The sequence below is a fragment of the Delphinus delphis genome, chromosome 7 (assembly GCF_949987515.2).
Source record: "Delphinus delphis chromosome 7, mDelDel1.2, whole genome shotgun sequence".
Classification (NCBI taxonomy): Eukaryota; Metazoa; Chordata; class Mammalia; order Artiodactyla; family Delphinidae; genus Delphinus; species Delphinus delphis.
Window position 1 is genome coordinate 91,919,042 of NC_082689.1, and position 26,150 is coordinate 91,945,191.

At 38.2% G+C, this 26,150-nt stretch overlaps 1 protein-coding gene across 1 annotated transcript in view; it reads right to left on the reverse strand.

Annotated features, from left to right (window-relative positions):
• Window positions 1–26,150, reverse strand: part of THSD7B (thrombospondin type 1 domain containing 7B) — a 752,940-nt gene that overhangs the window by 396,172 nt on the left and 330,618 nt on the right. The window contains exons 7-8 of the mRNA XM_060015718.1: window positions 5,425–5,616; window positions 3,573–3,807 (exon numbers count right to left, since the gene is read on the reverse strand). Of these exons, the coding sequence (XP_059871701.1) occupies window positions 3,573–3,807; window positions 5,425–5,616 (427 nt within the window). The remainder of the gene's footprint in view (window positions 1–3,572; window positions 3,808–5,424; window positions 5,617–26,150) is intronic.

Consider the following 26,150-nt stretch of genomic DNA (forward strand, 5'->3'; position numbering starts at 1 on the left):
TTCTACATTAAATGTGTAAACGGAGCTCGCCATTACTATATCTCACCAAATGCCCAGCGTTTTCCCATGAAAGGCAGAAAGTGTTTTACATGACCTTTGGATGGCTTTGAGTTGTGTGATTTAAATCTTTATTATTATGTTTTGCACACTACAACTGAAAAAATCTACATTGGGTAGTGAAACAAAACCAAACAAAATCCCCCAAATATCCCAACAAGCTCTCACTTCTGTTTGAGGTGTGTCCTAGCTAGTCCTCATTTTCTGATAAGCTCAGTTCTATTACTAATGCTATGGTAACATTCTCACCTATACAATTACGTGGAAACCAGAACACCAACCCTGGGAAGCAAGACCTTGCAAGGAATTCTGTGCATCCCCGTGCAGTGGGTTTAGAGATAAAACATATCACGACAGCCCATCCAATCCATGGAGACATGCTTCTTTTTTTCTACTGTGAAGGCCGCTCTTTCTTTAGGATATTTTCTTTTTCTTTCCTCTTTCTATTGCCATTACCCTCACCCCAAGGATTTCACAAATGGAGGGAAATTTTTTTCCACTGCAATAGCTTTCACATAAAAAAGAGCAAGAGCATATTATTCTGAAAGGGCAAGGCAAAGGAGACTTTCTCTTGCTGATTATCTCACTATTTCACTGTGTGCTTCACTGGACACTAGGTATTATTTTCTTAGCTCAATTAATCTCATTGACCTCAAGAATTTTAATTAACTTTACTTAAGTCAATGCAGGTTCCTCTTGTTTAGCAGGATCCTTTGGAGACATACAGTAAGAATTAAAACTAGGTTGTTAAGTCTCCAGCCTCATTAAAAGTGCAAAAAGTAATCAGCAATGTCTTTCTCGTGTGTGTGTGTGTGTGTGTGTGTGTGTGTGTGTGTGTTAGGGAAAACATCTGCGCAATTCATTTTTCTATGTTGGAAAACCGAGTAAAACTGGAGGTTATTCACTGTAATAATATTTTAGTCTGACTTATGTAGATTATCGAATAAAAGCATATGCATTTGTGAATTATGCTTTAAACTATCGACTTTTGGCCCTGTGGTTTTTCTGGTCACAAAATATCATTAAGTTAACATCTGTATAAGCTGATGGGCTCAGAGACTTTAATAAAAAATTGTCATTCAATATAATCATGAGGCTAGACGAGGAGGTACAGGGCTATTTGAACACACAACCCATCCCCTCATGTCCAAATAGCCTTTAAAGTGTGATGATAATGTATTTGGTAGTTGTCAGTCTCAATTCTAATGCTTCTTTACTAAGGAAAAAACCAAATTACATTCATATCAAGTGGAATTTTCCTGTTGTGGTTCAGAGGTAAAAGTTTTGTGGAAGGGAGAAGATCAGACTTCAGGAATGCTAAGTTTTCTCATCACTCTAAAGAATAATAATTTGCTGCATTTCACATAGCATTTATTCCTATACCTAAGCTATATTTATTTCTATTTGTATATTCAAGCTAATATTTCATGCATCTTTTTTTAAGCAGTCGAAAATTTACATCATAAAAATGAACATTATCAGGGCTGCAGTACTTTTCAAGATAAAAGGAGTTCTCTTGTCTGCATAGTATCTTTGTAAGCCTTTTAGGATTGTACCATAACCCCACGAATTAGATTATCATCTGATCCAAGTGATACGCAAACATTATTGTCCATGTTTGGCTATATCGGCCCATTGACCCAATCGGTGCACATGGTATTGTGGATACCAGGTAAGTTGAAACACACAAGTGATATAAATTGATGCTCCAAAAATATCACAAGCAATTTAGAGTTGGATGCTAACGCAGAAATAACGTTTATGAGTTAATAAGAGCAGAAGGTCATACGTATTATCTGTTCATTACTCTTCAAGGCAGTCCCCTTTGGCAAACTTTATCATGGTAGACAAAATATTTTTTCTTAAAGCAAAGGATAAACGTCAGCTTCTCAAACTTCTGCAATTCATATCCATTCCCCGTCAACCCCTTTTACTTTCCTACACACAGGTCTAATTAATTCATGACTTCTAAAAATGTTTATGGACAATAGCTACATGCCAGATACCGTTCTAAAATCTGCAGTGGCAACAATGAAGACTATCCAGCCCCAGCCCTCTGGAAGCCACATTTAGGAGGAAAAAAGAGGAAGTCTTACTGACTGTGCTTCCCTTCAAGTCATAGTCATCTTCCCTTGCATTTTCATAGCCACCTGCTCATCAAATGCTCCGAAACCAGCAGTATCTAGCCAGTCTGCCCTATATTTGCCGTTAGCAGTTCATTTCCTTAACTGAGCTTCTATGACTTTCCTTACACACAGCTGAAGCGGCTTCCATAGCAGTGTGGATGAGGCCCAGAGCCCGTCATCATGGGGCCCCCAAGATGAAATTAATCAGGTGTTTGAGTTGCCCATGACAGCAACACAAATTGGACTGAATTAGGCAGAAGAGCAAATGTAGTTGCCTATGTTGCCAGGAAAGGCAGGAGTGTACTTAGGGGGGCTGGGACCAGGGCTTGATGCTGCCAGCATTTGTTCTGCTTCAGTTTCTGCCTCTTTCTGAGCATCAGCTTTACTCTCTCCTCCTGCTTTTTCCACCAGGCATGACCGTGGCTATGGCAACCCTCCATCCATATACTTAGAACATCATGAATAGAAAGAAGAGAGGGTTTCATTTTCCCAACTTAAAGGTCCCTGGGAAACAGCTCTAAGTTGCCTAGCTTGTGACACTAGCCCAAAGCTTGCACCAGCCCATCCTGTTGACCCACCACTACTGTGGCCAGAGTAGGGGTCTTTCATCACTTGAAGGGAACTAGTTCAAACATGGCCACTTGGAAATCTCTATGGACAGGCCAGTTACCCAGTCTCTGTATATGACTTAGGTGCCTTACATTTTCTTTTCCATGAGCCTTCCTGCAGGGACTTGAGGCAGAGTTATGTCTTCTCATTTGGTCTATGTGGGAGAAGAAACTCCCACAGCTGAGTTCTCCAGTCAATTACTCTTCTTCCTCTATCTCTTGCAATTGTTCCTGACCCCTTTTGATATCTATATCCTAGTCCTCATGTCCAAATTCTCCTACAGTTTTTTAAAAATTTACATCTCCATGTGCAGAGTATAGCAGGTATGAGATTGTAAACCTACTTGAGGGCATGCATTAGTCTATTCAAAATACCTATATGGATTTATCGCTCACTGCAGACAAGGTCCATGAGATCTAAAGAACAGTATATAACACGGCCCCATAGTTTCAAAGTGCATGACCTACCTTCTTGTGGACCTAGTCTTTATGTAATTGAAAAAGAGCCCAAAATATTGATATCAGCTCTAGAAAGTTTGATGACTCAAGCAGATTCAATATTTGTGGGCATTATATTTACTGTTCTCCATTAATTAATGCATACATAACAAAAAAGTGTCTACCTTTGGTTGAGGCAAATTTTTTAGTCTTTAAGAGTCAAAACAAAAATCTCTTACTCTAGCACAGACTGAGACATATTCAGCGCATGAAAAATGTTTCTGACTAAAAATACTCAACTATGCAATAGTCCTATGCACTTTCGATTAATTCTTGATAATACCTTTTTGTCATCACTTGTCCCACGTGACTCTTGACACAGAAGACCCTCCGCATCTGAATGCCCACACCACATGTAGCTTCTCCATTCCAGCCAATGGTTGCATTAAGGGCCGTTACCAATGTGTCTTCAGAACAGGGGCCCCAAGCTGATGTCTCCCAGTAGAGTTGCATACAGGAATGGTCATTGCACGAACGATATTCTTGGAGGGCATGACTAGGGGGGCATGGTTTTCCACCTGCAAAAATCAAAATAAAAAATAATACAGAGTTGTTGCTGTTATCACCATGTTGCTGTTGCTGTTGTTACTGCCGTTCTTATTTTTTGTTGTTTTTACTGTTTTAATGGTCTAGAAAGACAGCATTTTGATACAATCTTCCAAAGTCCTGGGCCACCGCACCCCATTTCTGACGCTATGGTCATGGTTCTTTTATTCTGAGGACAATACATTGCACCCTTCTCTCCTCAATAACAGGCAACGGTGTGCAATTAGATTTTAAAAATCAATTGATTCTACTGCTCACCTCCGCGTCATGTATCTCTGAGATAAACTCCAAAGAAATCTGCTTTTATTCTAATATGATTATGCCTACATAAATTAGTCAGTTAGATATAATAGCCCATGACCTTGAAGTGATATAAGATCAAACACAAATACTCACACACACACATTACCTACATATGGTCTCTCTTTCCTAAGACAGTATTATGTTTCTCAGAGAACCACTTTAAGACATCCATCCTCCCTCAAGCAGTGCATTTTACTGCAGTTTGAGAAATCCAGAAATCTCTCTTAAAGTTTGGCAGGAGAGAGCCCATCCTTAAATTCTGAAATAATATCTGACAATGTGTTATACACTGGCAGGGAGACCAGACAAATGTGCAGCCTTATACTCTTGGGTGAGTCAGACAATCAGATTTCATCACTATCTTTTCTTTCACAATTTTATATCCATGTCAAAACTGGTATTTATCTAAAGTATTGATTTTTTCCCTACTCTCCCACACTACAATGTTTTATTCAGTGGGCCAAATGCTCGGGAAGACTTGTGACCTTAGTTTTGTTATTCTTGTTATTTTTTTCCCCATTATATTGACTTTTTTCTCCTTCCAGAAATATAACAGACAAGAGGGGGAGGCCACTGCACTTTAAGAATATGAAAATGTTCATTCCTCTTGACCCTGGCCCCATTTCTTAGGACCACAGACAGAATCTTGTCTAAAAAGGAGTCCCTCAAAGCCAGTGGCCATATTGCTCTGCTGTCCCAGCTGAGCTGTTGGCAGATGAAGCCAAGGGAGGGCCTGAAAGAAATGAAATGACGTATGTGTCTGGGGACAGGGACCATTGCTTTAAATGACAGGAACAGCTGCTCCTCTAATTTGTTCTGAAGTCACCCGTTTATATCCCCATAGCACATTTTAGCTTCTTGAAAGCCGTTTTCACAGCCTTCATCTTTTTCCCTCTCACCACATGCCAGCCTGACAGAGCAGGAAATGAGGACATACAGATCAGGTAGTCTGCCAATGTTAGTGGCAGCTCCCAGTCCAGAAGCCATGTCTCTTGATTCCTAATTTAGAACTCGTTTTACCAGACATTTTCCAATTATGTTCCCAACTGCATGAGCAATCTGAAGCTGGATGCGTATCAACCAAGCCTTGTTTCCTTCTCTACAAAGGTATAATGAAAACTGACATCCACCTGATTGCCATGGCCTGTACATAGTATGGGCTAAAACGAGTCATATACGTATGGGAAGCCAGCATAGATAAACTAGAGGATTAGAGAGGAAAGGCATGCATGGAAAGCACACTGTTCACTTGGATTTAGGGAACAGAAACCTTTCCTATTACTCACCTTCTCCAGCCAACGCCAGGATAGTCCTTGACCTGGTCTGTTTCCCATTGGCGTTTTTATTTGAACAAGACTGGGAGCAAGATGACCACTCTGTCCACTCGCTTACCACACAATCCATCCGGCAGGGAATTTCACACACCATCTCTTCAGGAGGAGGAGATGCTGGGCAGAGAGTCCCTGATACATCTTCTCCTGTAGTCAACCAGAGCAAGACAGATGTCGATTAATGCAAGATCGAGGCAAATCCCAGGAACATTTAGGTTCCTCTATTACTTCAGTTTAGCTTAGAAGACTTCACCTTGTGTCTCTAAACCAATAACGTGCAAAAAACTGATTTTTTTTTCAGCTGTTCATAATATTTGTTTCAAGAAAAACTGTCAGGAGGTCATTTGGCATTTAGAAAGGTAGATACAGCATCAAAACTGCCATTTGTCATCCTTCCCAGGGATGAGTGGGCTTCCTTCAGGAACAATTTAGCCATGGATGGCTGGAGACAGACAGGATTGACATGCTATGGACACCATGTGTAACAGGTGCATGTATTTCTGCAAAATGGGAGTCAGAGGAGTCTTTTGGCCTGAAAACCACAATTTATGTTGAGCAATCTATTCAGCAGCCCCCTCAAATTATCACTCTAATTTTTTATTGGGTGCTTTCACCTCCAAATATGTAACCTTAAGCGAGATTATCACACAGTGATACTTTTATTCTGTTTTTTCTGTTCAGTGGTAAATGTACACAATAGAAATGAATCTGTGGCTAAAATTATATAATGTGTTGAGATAAAAGTTGAAAGCAAGTCCAAAATTTTCCCTAATCTATTCCCTCTTTGAATGATGTGATGATTTAGTCCAACCAAAATACATACACACACACACACACACACACACACACACACACACGTGTATATGATAAAGGGGGATGGAGTTTTACAATTATCAATGACAGACAAGACTAAGGGGATCATTTCTAAGTTGCTTTTCCATATCTCAAATGATTACAATGAATTTTTTCTAAGCTCTCTTTTAGGTTACTTATTCACCATTTTTAGAATTCAAATATTCTTCTTTATAGATAACAATTCAACTCTTACTATGCCCCCCCCATTCACAGTCACCTCATAAATACAGAAGACATGAAGAATAGTAAAACCATGTATGGTTTGAAGCAACACATGGAATGTGGAATGGCAACTCTAGGAGACAGGTAGTTTTGTCTTTGTGACTTATGCCCATGGAATTCTCCTGTCAATCTGTCTGACACAAAAAATAACTAATATTTATGCAGTATCTCCCTTGTGCCAGGCACTGTCCTTATAAGATGCTCTTACAGACAGGGTTGACCCATCTTCTTTTATAGATGAGAAGTCAGTGGCTCTGGAAGGAAAACTCGCTCAGGGTCACACAGGCCTGAGCTGGGAAGCAAATGAAAACTTTCTGACTCCAAAAATTCTGGTTTCCCCATTAGACATATTGTATCTAATTCCAAGAGATGGATATTCCTTTTCAGAGGAAGTGAATAAAACAAGCTGACAGTAAGCAAGACTGCCTGGAGGAGAAGCTAGTGCCCTCCTAAGATCTGCATTCATATTTGTAAATGAGGCCAGGCTCATTGCCCTTGAGGTACAAATAAAATTTTTCAAGCATATTATGAGAAGTAATGGAGATTCTAGTAGACAATCGAGCTGAAAGACCAGTTCCAATCACTCTCTTTTCAGTCTCAATCTATTTTCAGGTTGAGTCCACACTGTATAGTACATGCAAACATGCACACGGACGTGCATGGACGCGCGCGTGCGTGCGCACACACGCGCGCACACACACACACACACACACACAATACAGCAGCTTAGGGGGAGTGCCTTCCCAAGTACAGAAGTAGGCAGGTCAAACTAAACATACAAACTACATCTAATCAAAATTCAATTTCCACATCTGTGAATATTATGAGGATAATTTTCTATAGAAAAACACTTTAAAGCAGTGTCTTGCAAAGAACATTTTGATGAATAAGAGATATTTGAAGAGCTCTTACTTTAAACAGTGGGGGGGAAAGCTGAGACGTCCTAGATTAAAATAGTAAAATTGGTCTCACCGCTGGAGAGTAGTGTGTGTTGAAAATGCCAACTGCCATGTAAACTTCCTTCGATGGAAATGGTATGTAGTATTTTTCAGTCTTATTTGACTAAAGGCCATCCTTTTTTAGGCAGCACCTCTCCCAGGAATGGTATTTTTACTAACATGTTTTGAGAAAACCCTGCCTTCAAGAGTTACAAAATTATCAACTACTATTTGATGAGCATATACCATGTCCAAGGCATATAATGGGATAAATATATAAGTGAAGATACTACAATTTATCCCCCTAGAACTCATGATTAATAACGGAGATGAGCTATAAATACATAAAGATAAAACCTAGTCCAAAAGTAAATGTCAAGTTGCAAATGTGTGTTTTAAATAAAGAAGTGCTGTAGTGATTTAGGGAAGAGAAGGACCTCTGGGGAACTAGTCTGAGAACAGAAGGCTTTCAACAAGGAGAAAGAGACAGGGTGAGAATTGGTGGCAATCAGGGAGGGCATGTCAGTCAATGCAACTGTCAACAAAGGTATAATGATGGGAAAATACAAGGTATGTGGAAGACAGTTAATCCTGAAGCTGCCTGAGGAGAAGAGGAAGCCCGTGTTGGAAGAGTTGTTTGACATCAAATTCTGAATAACTTAGACTGACACACCAATTTTGTTCTATTTCCGCCTTCCTGCAATTCCCAAATGCTCAGGTTTCCCGTGACCTAAATTTAACTTCCTCCCCAGTCATCCATCATTCAGCACCCTTAGTATTCACTTCTGGTGCTGGGATGCTTTTTAAGACCTAAGCTTTCCCATAAACTGATATATCCATTTCCACAGTGCAGTGAAATGTCAATACTCCCACCAACACTTTGATAGCTTGTCGATATGGACTAATTTGGAAATGTGAGCAATCAGCTAAGTCATTCTTTAGCGAAGCCAAGCTAATAGTCATGGGCAGGCTCTTCAATTCTTGTGTGAGCTATTTTATAAGAAATCTTGCCAAAGAAAAGCTGCACGATGGGATCCTAGTCACAGGTGGCCTAGCCAGACACAGTTAAGTATCTGAAGGTGAAGCCCAGCACCACTTATCCTCTGGAGCATATCACTTAGCTTCTTTGAATCTCAGTTATCTCATCTGCAATAATGAAATAATAACACTTACTTTTCAAAGACAGTGTGAGGATTAGAAATCACTTATACAGCAAACACAGCAGGGTGTCCAACAACAGAGGGAGGACTCAATATAGAGGAACCTTTAAAACCTTTTAAAAAATGTTGTTTGGGGCTTTCCTGGTGGCGCAGTGGTTAAGAATCCACCTGCCAATGCAGGGGACACGGGTTCAGGCCCTGGTCCGGGAAGATGCCACATGCCACGGAGCAACTAAGCCCGTGAGCCACAACTACTGAGCCTGCGCTCTAGAGTCTGCAAGCCACAACTACTGAGCCTGCGTGCTGCAACTACTGAAGGCTGCATGCCTAGAGCCCATGCTCCACAACAAGAGAAGCCACTGCAATGAGAAGCCTGTGCACCACAACGAAGAGCAGCCCCACTCACTGCAGCTAGAGAAAGCCCACGTGCAGCAATGAAGGCCCAACACAGAGAAAGAAAGGAAGGAAGGAAGGAAGGAAGGAAAGAAAGAAAGAAAAAAAAATGTTGTTTGCAAAGATGTACACCGCCAAAACCCAATGGCATTCTTGATCTAAAAAATCTAGATACTTATGCCATAACCATGGAAAGCACTTGCTGTACTGTGCATATATGGGTACACATAACCACCAACAACTTCACAGACGAGTTCATATGATATATAAAGACTGCTTATAATTATTCAGATCACTTTATTTATCTGTGGCTCATCTAAACCATTTAAGAGCCAAAAATAAAGCACTTGAGCCTGAATAACCTCATCTGCCCATCTACGCTGGTAATAATGATCTTCCTATTGCACAGAGAGAACTCATTTCAAAAGAAGAGCATTTATACTTTCTTGTTTTCATTTTCATGGATGGATCAATGAGACCAACTGAAATCTCAGGCAAGTGTGGAAAATAAAGCAGCATGTGGGACAGAAACTTAGTCATTAAAAGTGATTTTCACAAGCTCTTAAAATCTAATATTACAAAAAATTGAGTATATTTAAGAGGGAAATTGAATTCATTTTTCAAGAAGACTCTAAAATTACTCCAGTTCTCATCACACTCCCTGGGACCAATAATGACAAACTCCACATTCTCTCCTCATAGAGTAGACTTATTTAAACCAGTTGTGATTCTGAAAATATGGGATATGGTGCTGCTCCAACCTTGTCACTCACGATTTTTTAATAATTTAATATGGTGAAATCCACATTACATAAAATTAAACATTTTATTTATTATTATTTTTTGGCCGCGAGGCATACGGGATCTTAGTTCCCCGACCAGATATCGAACCCGTGCCCCCTGCAGTGGAAGTGCGGAGTCCTAATCACTGGACCGTCAGGGAAGTCCAAAGTTAACCATTTTAGAGTAAACACTTCAGCGACATTTAGTAAATCACGATGTTTTGGCAACTACCACCTCTAACTAGTTTCAAAACGTTTCATTACTCCAAAGTAAAACCCTTTACCCATTAAGCAGTTTCTCCCCATTACTTCCTCCCTCAGACCCTGGCAGCCACCAATTACTGCTCTATCGCTACAGATTTATCTATTCTGAATAGTTTATGTCAGTGGAATCATATAAGTTGTGATTTTTTGCATCTGGGTTCTTTTACTTCGCATAATATTCTGGAAGCTCATGCAGGTTGCAGTATATATCACTACTTTGTTCCATTTTATGATGGAATAATGTTCCGTTGTATATATATACCAAGATTTGTTTATCCATTCATCCAAGCTCATACTTGTTTGAGTCTCTGAGTTCAATTATTTTCAGTATGTACCTAGGGATGGAATTCCAGGGTCACATTCGTCACTCAGTTTTGTTTGTCTGTGATTCTGGAGACCTTGGCATACATGACCAGACTGGGGCCTGGCCCTAGTTCATACTACTGTTCTCATGCTTGGCAATTCCTGGCTAAAGACAACAGTTCTTAGATGAGAGAAAGAAAGATTCTTTTCTTTTTTTTAAAAGTATAGTTTATTTACAATGTTGTGGAAGTTTCAGGTACAGCAAAGTGATTCAATTATATATATATATATATATATATATATATATATATTCTTTTCCAGAATCTTTTCCATTATAGGTTATTACAAGATATTGAATATAGCTCCCTGTGCTATACAGTAGGTCCTTGTTATCTATTTTATATATAGTAGTGCGTATCTGTTAATACCAAACTCCTAATTTATCCCTCCCCCTGCCTTTTCCCTTTTGGTAACCATAAGTGTGTTTTCTATGTCTGTGAGCCTATTTCTGTTTTGTAAATAAGTTCATTCGTATCATTTTTTTTTAGATTCCAAATATAACTGATATCATATGACGCCTCTCTTTCTCTGTCTGACTTACTTCACTTAGTATGATAATCTCTAGGTCCACCTGAGAGAAACCTTCTTGAACATATGAATAAACTCAGGATTCCCTAAAAAATGCTTCTTTTTCTGGTTCAAATGTATACGGTACTTAAAGTATAAATAGCTCATGACAGACTCTCTTTGGCTACTGGTCAAGCAACCATGTAAATATAACACTAACGTAGCTTTCAGATTCTGGGCTTTCCACATCAACTAATGTTTAAACCATATCTATGCTATATACTATATCCTGTGGCTTTCTTTGTTTTATAATCCTAAGGAACTAGAATTTAGTATTATGAGCTACCATCTCTCTTTTGTAATGATAGAACAAACAGCTATAATTCTTAGTTTTCTAACCTATACTGTAAGTGTCCAAAATTAGAAAAGTTATAGGCAAAATAGAAAGAGAAACCCAGATATCCACAAATCTACAGTCATATTTTTAAAGTAGACCAGCATTTTATCATTATACACACTTCAAACTACCTTATCTTTCAAAAATAATGCAATTTGGGTCCTTTGTCGATATTTCTCTTGTGTGTTATTACACTCTCTATGGAAAATAATGAAGCAGTTATCAGAAATACATGTCATAAAATTTTATGTCCTATTTCAATCTCAGAAAAGAATGCCAATAAACGTTGATTAAACACCTGCCGACAGCTGAGTAAGATGTCAATGGATGGCACATAGCAAATTTACTGGAATTCATATGTACTTAATTCCGTTTTTTAAATTTAAATATCTCCCTAAATGCAAGTAGCTTCTGGCCACTTCTGGACTGGGACCCTAATCAGCTAAGGACATGTTTATATTTCAAACCAATAAAATATGAAAGAAAGCTAAGGGCTAAACAGAAGCCATGTGCAACTATGCAATGCCAGCAATTCAATTAATGTTTCTGCTTGCTGATTTCACCATTTGAAGTGTATTTGTCTATCCAGTTTGCACATATAGGAAGGCAAATTTTAAAACTCTGACGTTAAGTATTATCATATTTATAATAACAGAAACAACAACTGCAATAACAAAATGGCATCAGCATGTGATGTTTGGGAAAGCACAGAGTGGGCTGTACTCTGAGCAAACCATATAGTCTACTGAATATCCATACTGACATCATTAGTTAGGTACTATGGTCACACCTAAGGTACAGAGAGGTTAAAAATACTTGCTCAAGAGTCACATGGGGGCTTCCCTGGTGGCGCAGTGGTTGAGAATCTGCCTGCTAATGCAGGGGACACAGGTTCGAGCCCTGGTCCGGGAAGACCCCACATGCCGCGGAGCAACTGGGCCCGTGAGCCACAATTACTGAGCCTGCGCGTCTGGAGCCTGTGCTCCACAAAAAGAGAGGCCGCGACAGTGAGAGGCCCGCGCACCGCGATGAAGAGTGGCCCCCGCTTGCCACAACTAGAGAAAGCCCTCGCACAGAAACGAAGACCCAACACAGCAAAAATAAATAAGTAAATAAACTCCTACCCCCAACATCTTCTTTAAAAAAAAAAAAAAGCCCGATCACACTTGATGTCTCAACTATTCCTTTATAGAAATCTACCTGCTTTCGTTTTATTCTAAAAAAAAAAAAAGAGTCACATGGCTTGTACGTGTCTGAGCTAGAACTAGAAAACATACCTGTTAGACATTACAAGCTATATTCTTAACTGTTTTGCTGTATTGCATCCTGGTTCATATCTCACATATGTCTTTCTCATTACACTACTTTTAGCTGATGCCGAACCACAAAGAAGGGATTCTATACAATTCACTGGCAGCTAGCCGGTAAATTTAGTATTGGAAAAAATAAGCCGAAAGGAGTGAGCAGTTCCTTGATTATTTAGGAACTGCATCATAAGATGAGGCGGAATAGGGCAATACTTTTCAAAAATAGAAAAGATAAGCAGATGAAGAGAGTTCAGAATGGAGAGATGGAAGATTAAGATAGAATGCAAGACCAAATAGGAACAGGTATGGACATTCAGCAAAAACAGTACAATGTATGAGTAGATAAATGACACAAACGCAAGCAAACACTATAATAATGATGTAAGGATGCTCACAAAGTGAAAAAAAAGAGAGAACGTAAGTGCAAAGGCTAAAATAAACATAGTGGAAAATTCAAATGTTAAAAGGAAAAGACTTTAGGAAAGCAATAATGACAGCTAAAAATAAGAAAACAATATTTCCAAGGTTAAGGTGTTTACAAAAGCCAGAAGTTAGCTGAAATTGCACCTAATGGCAGATGAGTTGTTTGTTCAGAAGCCTAACTGACCAGCTATATGAAGTTCCTCAGCATACAAGAATATAATAGCAGCTCACACTTTGATCACTTAGAATGTACCCAGCATAATGTTACATTTTACACCTATTTATTGACTCATTTAAACATCGACAGTAGTAAACAAAAAAGCATCAATAATAGTAAACATGTATATTGTACATAATAGATGTTAGTGATTAAGTGAACTACATGTATCGACTCATTTAGACGTCACAACAAAACTATGAGGTAAGAATTACCATTATGTTCATTATCTAGATGAGAATATTGAGTCTTAGATAAATTAAAATTACCTGCCCAAAGCCAAACACAAGTAAAATGCTGGAGCTTGAATTTGGACCTGGGCAACGTGGCTCTAGAGTCCATTTCTTAAATACAATGCTTTATTGACGTGCACTGCTTCTACTCACCGTCGGGACAATATATGTACCCGGCTACACAAAACCCGATCTAGCGGAGAATCAGTCAAGTGTAAAGCAACCCAATACCTTTGGCTCATGAATCCTGTGTGTTACGCAGGGTGAGAGAAGATGCAAAACAGCAGAAACAGTATATGATTTAGGAGCAAACTACAATTGCTCAAAAAAAAAAAAAAAATCCAGGTAAAATCTAATAAAATGTCTCAGTGGGGAAATGTCACATTTTCTTGGTCTCAGTCACACATTCCAGGGGGAAGTAACCACTATTTTATGTGTGTGGGAAAGGTCTGAAAATTACGCACTTAGGTTTACGAAAAAATAACTATGCAGTTCTGTTTTTGACACCTACCAAAATGGGACCTTGAAAAAAAAATTCTTTTTTTCTAACAATGACATCAATTTGCTCACAAGCCCTAATTTCTGGTTGGTAGCCAGGGCCAGATGGGAGTTGGGGAAGGAGGTGGGGAACAGAAATATATCCATTTAAAGTAACTTAACACTTCATGATCAAACTAAATCTTTTCAAAGTTAACTCAGTCTCTTAACGTTTCTTCCTCTCCCTTCCTCCCTTCTCTTTGGGTAGCAGCTGAGTGTAAGAGGAATGTCTGTTCCAAAGTTGCACATTCTCCTTTGAATTCAGCTGGTTCCCTACTGAGCTATTTCCATCGACTTGGTCTTTGCGTATCATTACCTAGTCTTTGAAGGTGAATCTGCATCCTCTGCTAATTTCTAGGGTCCCTGTCGCAGCTTCTGATTTTCTAATCCACACACTTTATACTCACCTAGGCCTGACTCCAAGCTAGTCCCAGTTTCCTGGGGCAGTCAACACCTCCACTTCCCACAGTGGGGCATGATTTCAGGATCACCCCCATGTTATAAATAAACTGGGGAGACCAGGTTGGGAGGGTGATAAGCAGCTGGCTTACATCCACTCTGTGACTCAACACACCACATCACTGTTTCACTACAGCAATACCATCACTTTACGTTGGGATGCAAGGAACCCTGTGCGCAGAGGCTCTTCCTACAGTCTCAAACCTGGGAATGAGGCACCGGCCCCTCTGCTTTTGCTTTCCCTTTAACCTATCTGAAATGTCCATAGTTTTCATTTCCTCAGCCCAACATTTCATGTGCAGATTGAGATGGGGCCAAGGACCCTCATGTCCATGTACCTCTTCTCAACATCCTCCCTAGATTCCTCCTTTCTGATCCAGAAAACTGGCCAATGCAGGATTCTGGCTTATGCTAAATCTGTATTCTGAGTCTTCTGGCCTCTCATCTTGATATCTGGAGGGAGCTCTTTGGAATTTACAAGACACTTGTCTTTCCCATGCCTGGCTCTTGCAAGCAAAAGCCTGTTTTTCAGGATTATTGTCTCCGAAAAGAGCTTCAAGATTTCATTTTTGGGCACTAACTTGTTCTGTCTGTTTGCATTTGAGATATAATAATCCTAACTTTTTTGGACACAGTAGGTAGCTCAGAAATTTGGTGAGGTTGCACCGGGGTGGGGTGGTGATAGGGTGGGGAGGTCCTGTCCGAGAAGGCACAGAAGCAGACACCAAAAGAAAAGCTCGCTGATATATCTCAGAACAAAATTTGAGGACACGCGCTTAGTGTGGAAACCCTGCTTCTCATGAGAATTTTAGAGAGAGACTCTGTATAATTTTTTAAAAGATGAATGCAGAATGACAATAATGGAATAAGTGCCCTTAGTAATGCAAGACATGTTTCTTCAAAAGGGAAAATCTTGGAGTAAATAAACAGCACATTATAAAGGGTAGAATATTTGATGAGGAGTTGTGACATCTGGATTTCAGTTCTGCCTTGAATACTTACCAAAATGTGACCCTAGAAAATGGTTAAGCATTTTTAGCCTTCAGATGCCTTGTGTAAGTAGGAGGTGGGGGACTGCTATCATCCTTGATTGTATTATCAGGTCTGATAATAGATCAAAGAGGCTAATGTAAAATAATACTTTGGAAATTGCAAAGCACCATGGATATATAATGTAGCTTTTAATTACTGGTGAAAATGGGGCTAAAGGACATTCCAAGTAGGAAAATGATTGGAGTCAAAGATACTATCCTTCTTCTCCATCCCAATTTTGTCTTAGCTAAAGAAATAAGAGGAACTGAAATGATTATAAAGGCAGAAATAATATGACTCATGTCATCTACCTACTTGTCTAGCTATATATATAGCTATTAAGAAAAAGGATTTGGACCAGCTTGAATATGTGGTATACCTTTAGAAAGCACTGCAAGTTGTCTAAAAGTTTTCAAATGTTTGAAAATCAATATTTTTAAGTTAAACTGGGGAAGTCAACAGAGTAAACTGACATATCAGTAAAGCGTGATCTCTCTGTAATTAACCTACAGGAACATAAGTTTAATGCCTATAAGTGGGAAATATATTATGATTTATTTAACTACCTCACTTTAATTGCACAATTAAGATGTTTTCAATTTCTCTGTGATAAGAAATACTGCAAAGAACATTCTTCACCGTATCACTGACTGCTTTCCTAAGAATACATTTCTAGAAATGGAAAAACAAAGTCCAGGAATGTGAACTTCATTAATGTCCATGCATGAAAAATACTGCCAGTTTCCTTTCTTTCCAGTATTTATCATCACCCTTCATTTTTAAATTTATATACAATAAAATTCACTCTTTGTGCTATACAGTGCTATGGGTTTTGACAAAATGCATAGAACCTTCCATCCACTACCAAAACCAAGAGACAAAACAACTCTATCACCACAAAAACTTCCTTGTGATGCCCCTTTGGTGTCAACCCCTGCCCCTGATCTTAATGCTCAGGAAACGCCGATCTGTTCTCTGTCCCTATAGTTTTGCTTTTGTCCCCCAGAATGTCATAAAAATGGAATTCCACAGCATGTAGCTTTTGTAGCAAAGTACATTTGAGATGGATGCATCCACGTTGCTGCATGTATGAAGAATAATTCACTCTTTTTTGTTGCTAAGTAGTATTCCATTGCATGGAGATAGCATGTTTTGTTTATCTATTCTGCTGAAGGACATCTGGGTTGTTTCCACAGTTTGGTGATTATGAATAAAGCTGATATACAGGGTCTTGTGTAAATACAAATTTCCATTTCTTTGGGGTAAATGGTTAGGAGGATAATTGTCGGGTCATATGTAAGTGTAGATTTTTTTTTTTTTTTCCAGTACACGGGCCCCTCACTTCTGTGGTCTCTCCCATTGCGGAGCACAGGCTCCGGACGCGCAGGCTCAGTGGCCATGGCTCACGGGCCCAGCCACTCCGCGGCATGTGAGATCTTCCTGGACCAGGGCACGAACCCGTGTCCCCTGCATCGGCAGGCGGACTCTCAACCACTGTGCCACCAGGAAAGCCCAAAGTGTAGATTTTATAAGACACTGTCAAACTGTTTTCCAAAGTGGCCATACCATTTTTCATTTGATCAACAGTGTATGGACTTTCTGGTTGCTCTTTTTTCTTATCAGCACTTGACATGACAACTTCTTTGTTGCTTGTTTAATTTTCATCATTCTTACAGCAGTATAGTGGTAATGCACTGTAAAACTGGTTTGCATTTTCCTCATCACTAATGACGTTGAACATCCTTTTATGTCCTAATATGCCATTTCTACATCTTCACTGGTGAAGTGTCTATTCAAATCTTTGACTCATTTTGTAAATTAGATTGGGTTATGGATTGAATGTTTGTATCACTCCAAAATTCATATATTGAAACTCCAACCCCCAATGTGATGGTATTTGGAGGTGGGGCCTTTGGGAGGTGATTAGTTTTCGATGAGGTCATGAGAGTGGGACTCTCATTATGAGATTAGTGTCCTTATAAGAAAATGAAGAAAGGGCACACAGTGAGAAAGTGGCTGTCTACAAGCCAAGAAGCAGGCCCTCACCAGACATCAATCTGTCTGACATCAACCTTGATTTTGGACTTCAAGGACCGTTCGAAATAAATGTCAGTTTTTAAGTCACCCAGTCTACGGTATTCTGTTACAGAAGCCGGAGCTAAGACAGGTTGTTGGTTCTCATATTATTGTTTTGAGAGTTCTGTATATATTCTCGATACAAGTTCTTCATCAGACTTGCGATATGCAATTATATGCTCACTGTCTGTGGTTCTTCTTTTCATTTTCTTAAGAGTATCTCTTGCAAAGCAAAGTTTTTCATTTTTAACTAAACTTTTAACTTAAGTCCCATTTGTCAACTTTTTCTTTATGGGCTGTGCTTTGATGCCATATCCAGTTTGCTTTTAAAAAGACAAATTTTCAGGAAGGAACAGAGAGTGGATTGTCTGCTGCAAACAATGAGCTGAAACTTACATATTAGGACCTAAAATTTCATAATGTTGGATATAGTGACCTCTCTAAATAGTGTATCCTAGTATCTAATGCTAACGTAAGTTTTTCAAATATGGTGTGAAAGCCTAGTTTTTCCATGGAAATTATTTACTGATGTAACAGCTGAGAGTCCAGCATTATAACATACTGACAATATGTGTGATGCAATGATAATTAGCTTCTGGGTAAAACCCTTATGTAGTATCCAAGCAGTATAATGCACAATCTATGAAGATGGGACTTTGTCTTTTATAAAACTGCATCAAACATATGGTACAATGTCTGGTACATAGTAGATCTCAACAAATTTGGGCTGAAGGAATGAATGAGAAGGGAAGGTATTTAGTCTATTTAAGATATGAACTGTAGCTTATGCTTCTGTAGTATGCATCCCAACCCCAGTGGAGTAATGCACTGAGATACCTGTGATGAATTCATATGAGGATGTCAGGTACTAACTGGGAAATAGGTCAGATTTCTAACCCCAACATTAACTGAGAGATAGTACAGCGTAATGGATTCTGGAGTCAGACTGCCTGGGTTCCAATCCTACCTCTGACACTTATTTCCTAATACTTAACTGCTCTGTGTCTCAGTGTCCTCATCTGTACAATGGGGAGTTCTATTTCATAGGGGACTGTGCTGAAAAGAGTACCTTTTTCCTAGCACTCCTATTCTCCTAGGTTATCGTAAAGATACAATCAGTTGATATATGTAAAGTCCTAAGATGGGAGTCTGCAACCTAGTAGTTAATATTATAGTTATATAATTGTGGTAGTAAGGTACTGAAAGTTACAGACCATGGCAAACTATTTTCATCCCAACAATTTTTTAAGCTCAAGCCTCTGGGAAGCTTGTCTTTGAACAAAGCACAAGAAAATAAGCCTGCTTTTTTCTTGAGTTGGTACATCCTCTTCATTTCTGTCTAAATCACATGCCTGCAACTGTGGGAACTATAATATTGCCAGTTCTTCCCTTCAGACTCTGCACCATTTGAGATCCAAGAAGGATATGTAGAGTTCACGAGCATCTTCTAAGGATTTTTGTACTGGGGAAGAATTCTACAAAAGCAGAACTTTTTAAAGAAGTCAGGGCTTCCCTGGTGGCGCAGTGGTTGAGAGTCCGCCTGCCGATGCAGGGGACACAGGTTTGTGCCCCGGTCCGGGAAGATCCCACATGCCGCGGAGCGGCTGGGCCCGTGAGCCATGGCCGCTGAGCCTGCGCGTCTGGAGCCTGTGCTTCGCAACGGGAGAGGCCACAACAGTGAGAGGCCCGGGTACCGCAAAAAAAAAAAAAAAAAAAAAAAGCAGTCAAATAACCCGGATTGTGTAATTCTCAGGGGAAAACCATACTATTTCCTTTTAAAAGTGTTGTTGATGCCTTTTTTCTATGAATGATCCCCTGGCTATTAAACTGTTCCTATGCAATTTTGCAGAACATGGCAGGGGTCTAATGATTACTTTTTGTACCACGTTAAAGAAGTATAATAAAAACACCAAACCACAAATCTACATTGAAGGTTTGCAGTGTTGAACTAGTAGAGAATCATGCTTGAATATCATTTTCTTATTGAACTGTTGCAAACTAATTAAGACTCTAAAATCATGATTGGATACTACTTTTACAATTTGTTTCACGAACTTATTTCAGATACAGGATTACAGTGCCACAGACCAGAGAACACATAAACTGATTCTCAGAATATGTTTCATCATCCAGCAGAATTTGAGATCAAAACAGAAAACAAATAGCTTTTAAAAACTTAGTTTGGTCTTTTATAAACCAGACAGATGAAAAAACTAAAATCTCCAAATGAAAATTAGGTAGGCAATAATTAAAAAACAGGATGGTGAAAGAATGAACACTGAAGGTTTATTAAAGTTCTTATTCAAGTCAAGCTGATGTCAGGTGGAAATCTGTATGTATAATAAGTAAAAATGTTTTCACCTAGATTAATTATGTGGTTGGTAGGAGGTCCAAGAATACAACGATTTCCACTATAATAATTTTTACCTACTATACCTCACTAGTATTTCTTAAGACTGATATTGATATCTTCCAGCAATTGAATGAATTCTAAAGTAGAATAAACCCTATCTCTATTTGTCTATCTTCCCCAAACTGATCTACAATTATAATGATAATTCAATTGGCACTGCCGTTTTTCCAGCCAATCTCAAGTAGCCCCAAAAAATCAATAAATAAACTTAAGTAAAGTTTAAAAGATTAAAATAAAATGTATGCTGAGAGACTTCAAAATACAAGGTTCAAAGTCAAGCAAATATTTCAAACCTCACTTTATACCATTGCCAAATTTGCCTCGATACTTCATCAGAGTAATTGTAACATTTGATTCAAGCTGTACGCTCAGAGTAATAAAAGATAAATACAGACACTTGAAATCTGTGTACTCCTTTTTCTCCTGCACTGAGTCCAAGAAGAAATATGTTCTTATTTCATGAAATAAATATTATTTTATTGGATGTCTGCTTTCCTTAAGAGGTCAAATCCTTAATTACATCATTAATAATTATGTAGACATTTACTGCCTGCAAGCCATGGTTTCTTTGGAAGCAATTTAAGAACACTAGATATTTCAGATCATTTATCTTATTCTAACTGGCCCACTGGTTAGAAGAATAATTTTCTAATCCTTCCAGGCAGTTAACATAGCACTTACTAGGTTATTTGTAAACAGGCACTTTTTCCTGAGACGTAATAAATGGAAAGAAACGTCTGCTTAATAGATTTAAGGTTGCATAATGTCTTAAGTCTTTAGCCCATTACACTGATTGCTTGGCCAGAGAAAATGGTGTGTCTTATGTATTTCTGAATGCCCAGTGCCTAGAACAGTACATCGTTCATAATAAGTATTCAATAAATGCTAATTGAACTGAAGTGTAATTGAGCTGAACAGATGTTTTATTAGAGTCTGAGACATTTCTGGCACCCATAGGGGTAGCACAAATTGAGGAAATTTTTAAATGCCTAGGAATGTACCAACACAAATATATCTAATCAAGGTCCTACTGCTATGAGTAAAAACATTGATTTAGAAGCAGAAAGGCCTGGGTTTGGATTCTAGCCTGTCCTTAATAGTTGGGCGTCACTGGGTAAGTTATTTCAATTCTCTATATTGGCTTCCTTATCTAAATACACGAATAACGATTCCTACCAATACATCACAGAGTTACGTGATAATTAAATGAGTTACGATTAAAGTAACAGGTGCACAATAAGTGTTCAGTATGTCTTGGTGGTGACGGTGATGATCGTGACAATGACAATGCTGATGACATATGTCTACAAACCTTTATTAATGCCTTTAGATTTTGCGTAAATTCACTGTAGATACAAGCGGATGTGTGAAAGACTATTCTAGCACAGGAGAGGAGTTAGGAAGGATGTAGAAAATAATGAATACACCAAAAGGCATTTATGCAAAGATATGCAAGGCACCACCTGATCTGTCAGTTTGCTTGCTTAGGCAGTGGGTTTACCTATCCATGGCTTTTATTTTGCTTGGGGTAATATTCCATTAGCATATATTTCCTTAGGGGGAGATGCTGAGAAACAATGCTGGCTGGCAAGAGGAACGTGTCAAAAGGAAAAGTTTGCAACAAGGGTTGCCTTTAGGGAATCAAAAATAACTGAAAGCGCCAAGGGGGAAGACAGCAGAATATTAAAAAAAGAGTCAAATTCCCATTATATTTACCTCTCAGAAGATACAGGAGCAAACTTGCTCCGAGGCAATCAGGGGAGGTAAATCAGTGCTACTGAGCAGCCTTAAAACAGGAACGCTGGCATTGGCCGCCTGAGCATCTGATGCGTTCCTCTGCTTACAGACCTGGCGTCCTGTGATTTTCCAATCTAGTTTGCGCAGATCAGCCAAAGCTCAGGAAACCCCATTTTTTTCTTTCCCGGTGAAATTTCACCAACTGTGAAAGCTTCATCACCAGTCTGTTTCATACAGCAAGCGAAAGCCTGGCTGACTTACGAGATCTGCACTAGGCCTATCAAATCCATCCCTGGACATCTGGGTACCACGGGGCACTTGTGTTCAACTCAGAAGTAATTGTACATTGTTTACCATCAGGCTTGACAGAGGTTCCAGTAATGTCATACAGATGAAATTTCAGCAACATAGAAAGGGAAATCTATTCTGTTTCCCTCAATAATTGCTTTACCTGAAATCTCAAGTCGGTAGGGAATAATTTGGACCCACTCTTCCAAACTGAGATGTGCAAATGGAAGAGGAATATGTGTGATAATTTGCCTCAAAATACAAAACCTCCAAAGTTAGAGAAAGAAATATTGTTTCTCTAACTTAGAAAACGCTCTTCAATTCTCTTCATTGTTCAGTTATAATGGAAGAGGATATCCTGACAACTGACTTTGGCAGAAGTTGTTATGTGTGCAAAGGAAGAAGTATGTAAACGGAGAAAAATATAAAACTTTCAATGTTAATCTATATTTTAATACCCAAGCATATCTTGACAAACTTTCAAATACAGAATGCATGAAATCCATAAAATATTTATGAGCATGATTGCATTACTGTTTCTAATTTATTTTCCCCCTCAACAAAATTCTGCCTTTGAATTCTTATTTATTACACCTTTTATTCAACTGAGTACCCAGGCAAAAAATACAATAAAGCTTTGCTAATTTCATAAAATACTGAAACTGCAAATAGAATTCCACTATCTTTATGTACTCCTGGTCCTATCTCACAGCTTAATCTAAAAACCTAGTTAAGGAAGGCATGATTTCTTAGACCCTTATCCTGATAAATTACTTTCAGCACCTCAGAGAAGAAATTTTCAGACAAAACTCAGAAATAACATTTCCACTTGTTCAAAAGAAGTCAAAGGGCTAATTCACAAAGATCAAGAGATTAAAGAAGACAACAAATGTGGCCAATGTCTTGACACAATCCTTCCAAAGCAAGTATAGACCTCTTGCAAGGTCTAGAACCTCTTGCAAGAACCTCTAGACCTCTTGCAAGGTCTAGAACTGAATCAAAATCTTGCGAGAAAGTTAAAACTACTTCTAGGTGGTCATCTTTATTAGGTCAACATTTTAAAACGTACTGTACTGTCCTAATTTCCTAATCTATATATCTCCTTCTGCTGAAGGCATATGGCGCTCTCCAGGCCACCATTCTCCTCCGTACATTACAGAAAACAAACGCTTTATTCCAAACGACTCCTCTCTCTATAAGGACTTTGACTATCGGTTTTAAGAATTTGTATAACCTGCCTCGGAATCTGCGGTGCCTGTAGGAGAAGTTGAGAGCAGTCTCTGTTAAAATGCTTATATCTCTCTTTACCTTCTACCAAAGGCATGACTTTTAAAACTTGAATATTCATTATAAACCATGCTAGAGATTCTTATTAGAGTTCACATTCTTATTTTAATAGGTCCATTTCCATTTGTTCCCTAGTCCTTAATGTCAGCAACCTTATATGCTAAACACAGGAAAGACAGTAAACAGAAGGAAAATCCAGATAAAAAGTATATAAATAGACATAGTAACAATGTTAAGTGTGTCTTATTTCCTAAAAATGGCTTATATGGGAAAAGCACACATACTACCATTACTACAGAAAGTCTATGGGATAGGTTATCATCTAGAATCAGAGCTTTCAACTTACTAGTTTATTTCTTTTTCTCCCACTTGAAACATACTGGCATGTAAATTCTCATAATAAAGTTCAACATTATTACCATTATTTTTATTCTTATTCTTACATGAGACTCTGAATTTTACTACAAAGGAAACATTTTTAAAAGTCTTCTAGTTTTCATTGTTAGATTATTGTCAGTATTCTTTCCTCTTTCTCTATTATGTTAACTTGATTCTCCATATATTCTAGGAAGTAAAATATAGTCATCCTATTAAAAACAAAGGTTTATGTCATAATCTAAAGGGCATGTGTATTATAATATATAATATGCACGTGCTTGCTTACGTGTATATCTCACATATCCACATTTACGTCAATCGTAATAACTGCGCACAACAAGAATAACTTTTTTTTAAAGCTATGTTTGTATATCATTTGTTTAATTGAGACACTATACTTTGATGGCAAGTGTGAGCAAATAAAACTGGCTGAGGTCTTTGGTTTAACTTTGGTCATTAACTTTTCCTTCTTTATTTGAAAAGAAGATGAGACTTTTGTCCATACTTTTAGAGGTTAAAAAGGCAATCTTATTTAATTTTAAACAGCGCAGAATTTAATTTTATACACATTAAAACATAAACAGAACTTGAATTCATGACTTCAGCATATTAAAACTCCACCCTAATGCAATAAAAATTTTAATTGCGTAAAATATAGAATTGCATTTTTGTGAGGTTAAAGGAATGCCTGGGATGAGCCTGAGTAGTTAGCTGGGTGTTCCTGGATCTGACTGTGACCCAGTCCCGCCTGCCACTTGTCATCACCTGGTGGCTGGTGGTTTAAATGAGAACGGGAACAATTCCAGGTCCTAAGACTGGCTGAGAATTCCAGGATCAAGATCAAGATTCCAAACCGAGTTTGTCAGTATTGGTTTTATCAGCTCAATTTGTCTAAGGAGAATACTGGGGATGAAGGGGGCAACTCTCTGCTTGTCCACTTGAATTTTGTTTCAGCATTAGTAGATAATGATATATGTTATGTATAATAATTAATAGTATGATATGGCATATATAATGGCAGATAATCACATAGATAATCAATAGATCAACTGTTAACATATATGCCATACCATGCTATTATATGTGATCATCTGCTATTATATATGCCATATCATACTATTAATTGCATTATGGTATAATATAATTATATACTATATATAAGCTAATATTAACTTAATGTTATAACCTAAAAATATCGTATCATATATTACCTTTATATTATATAGATTAGACAAACAGTATCAACTAAGATCAGAGGTATTATATATTATATGTACCACATATTATATATTATACTCTATATTATATTATAATTATATATATATAATTATCTGCTAATTTAGTAAAAAAATTTAAGTGGAGAGAGTTGGTGTTATGTAATACCAGATATACTGAAGATGTGTCAGATATATACAGTATCTGATAACTGATATCTATTTATCTGCATCTATATATATCATTGGAATATAAATTTTAAAAGTAGTCACAGAAAATTTTGACAGAGATTATGTGCTCTGTCAAAGAAAAACCAGAGATGGATAGTAGTCAAAGCGATAAAAACAGATTCTATTCAGGAATCTTGCAACTGGGGAAAAGAGACCTCAGTATAGAACTGGGCTCAATTCTGAACACAATAAGGAAAAGTGGGGCTTTATAGCCAATGAGCACAGCAGTGAGTCGGTGGATGGAAAATTACTAAGAGCGTGGTGTAATCCTTGCTAAAATGACCTAAGAGGATTCTTGCTGAAGCCTGGCCAGGATGATCAGATATCACCTGGGGGTGATAAAGGATGAGGAATTTGGTCAGGTATTGAGGGTGATCAGATCAGATATCATTGGGGCTTCTGTCTAACCTGACTTAGCAGGGATTCTTCTAAAAATGGACACTACAAGGACAGAGATGAAAGCCCAAGGTGTGGCCTAGTTAAGGAGAGGGTTCAGAGGAGTTTGACTAAAGTTTGGTCAAGGAGAGAATCTTTGTCAGCCCCAAGTCTGCTACTATTTCTCGGTGTATTTTGAAATAACTCACAGCCTTCTTCAAATGCAAGTTTTCAAAGATACTACATATCTGATAAGGGTTCCCTGTAACATTTTTTTAGCATACAGATATTAGCTTATAGAATTTAGGACAATTTCTGTTTAGGCAGATTCCATAAATCGGGGCCTGAGTTGAACTACATTCCTGTCCTTGAAACTTTATTCAGTTACCAACTATCAAGAAAAGTAGTCTAGTTCTTATTTTGATTCCTAAGCCATAATTTTATATAATTTGCTCTTCATTCCCAGGGCTTCTCTTCCTAGCATTTTAGTTTTGTCCCTGGAGCTGTCCTCAAGACTTAGTGCACCATTTTACATATTAAACATACTCAGAACTCATCGTAAAAATGCTTTATGTTCATGACTGACTAGAGAC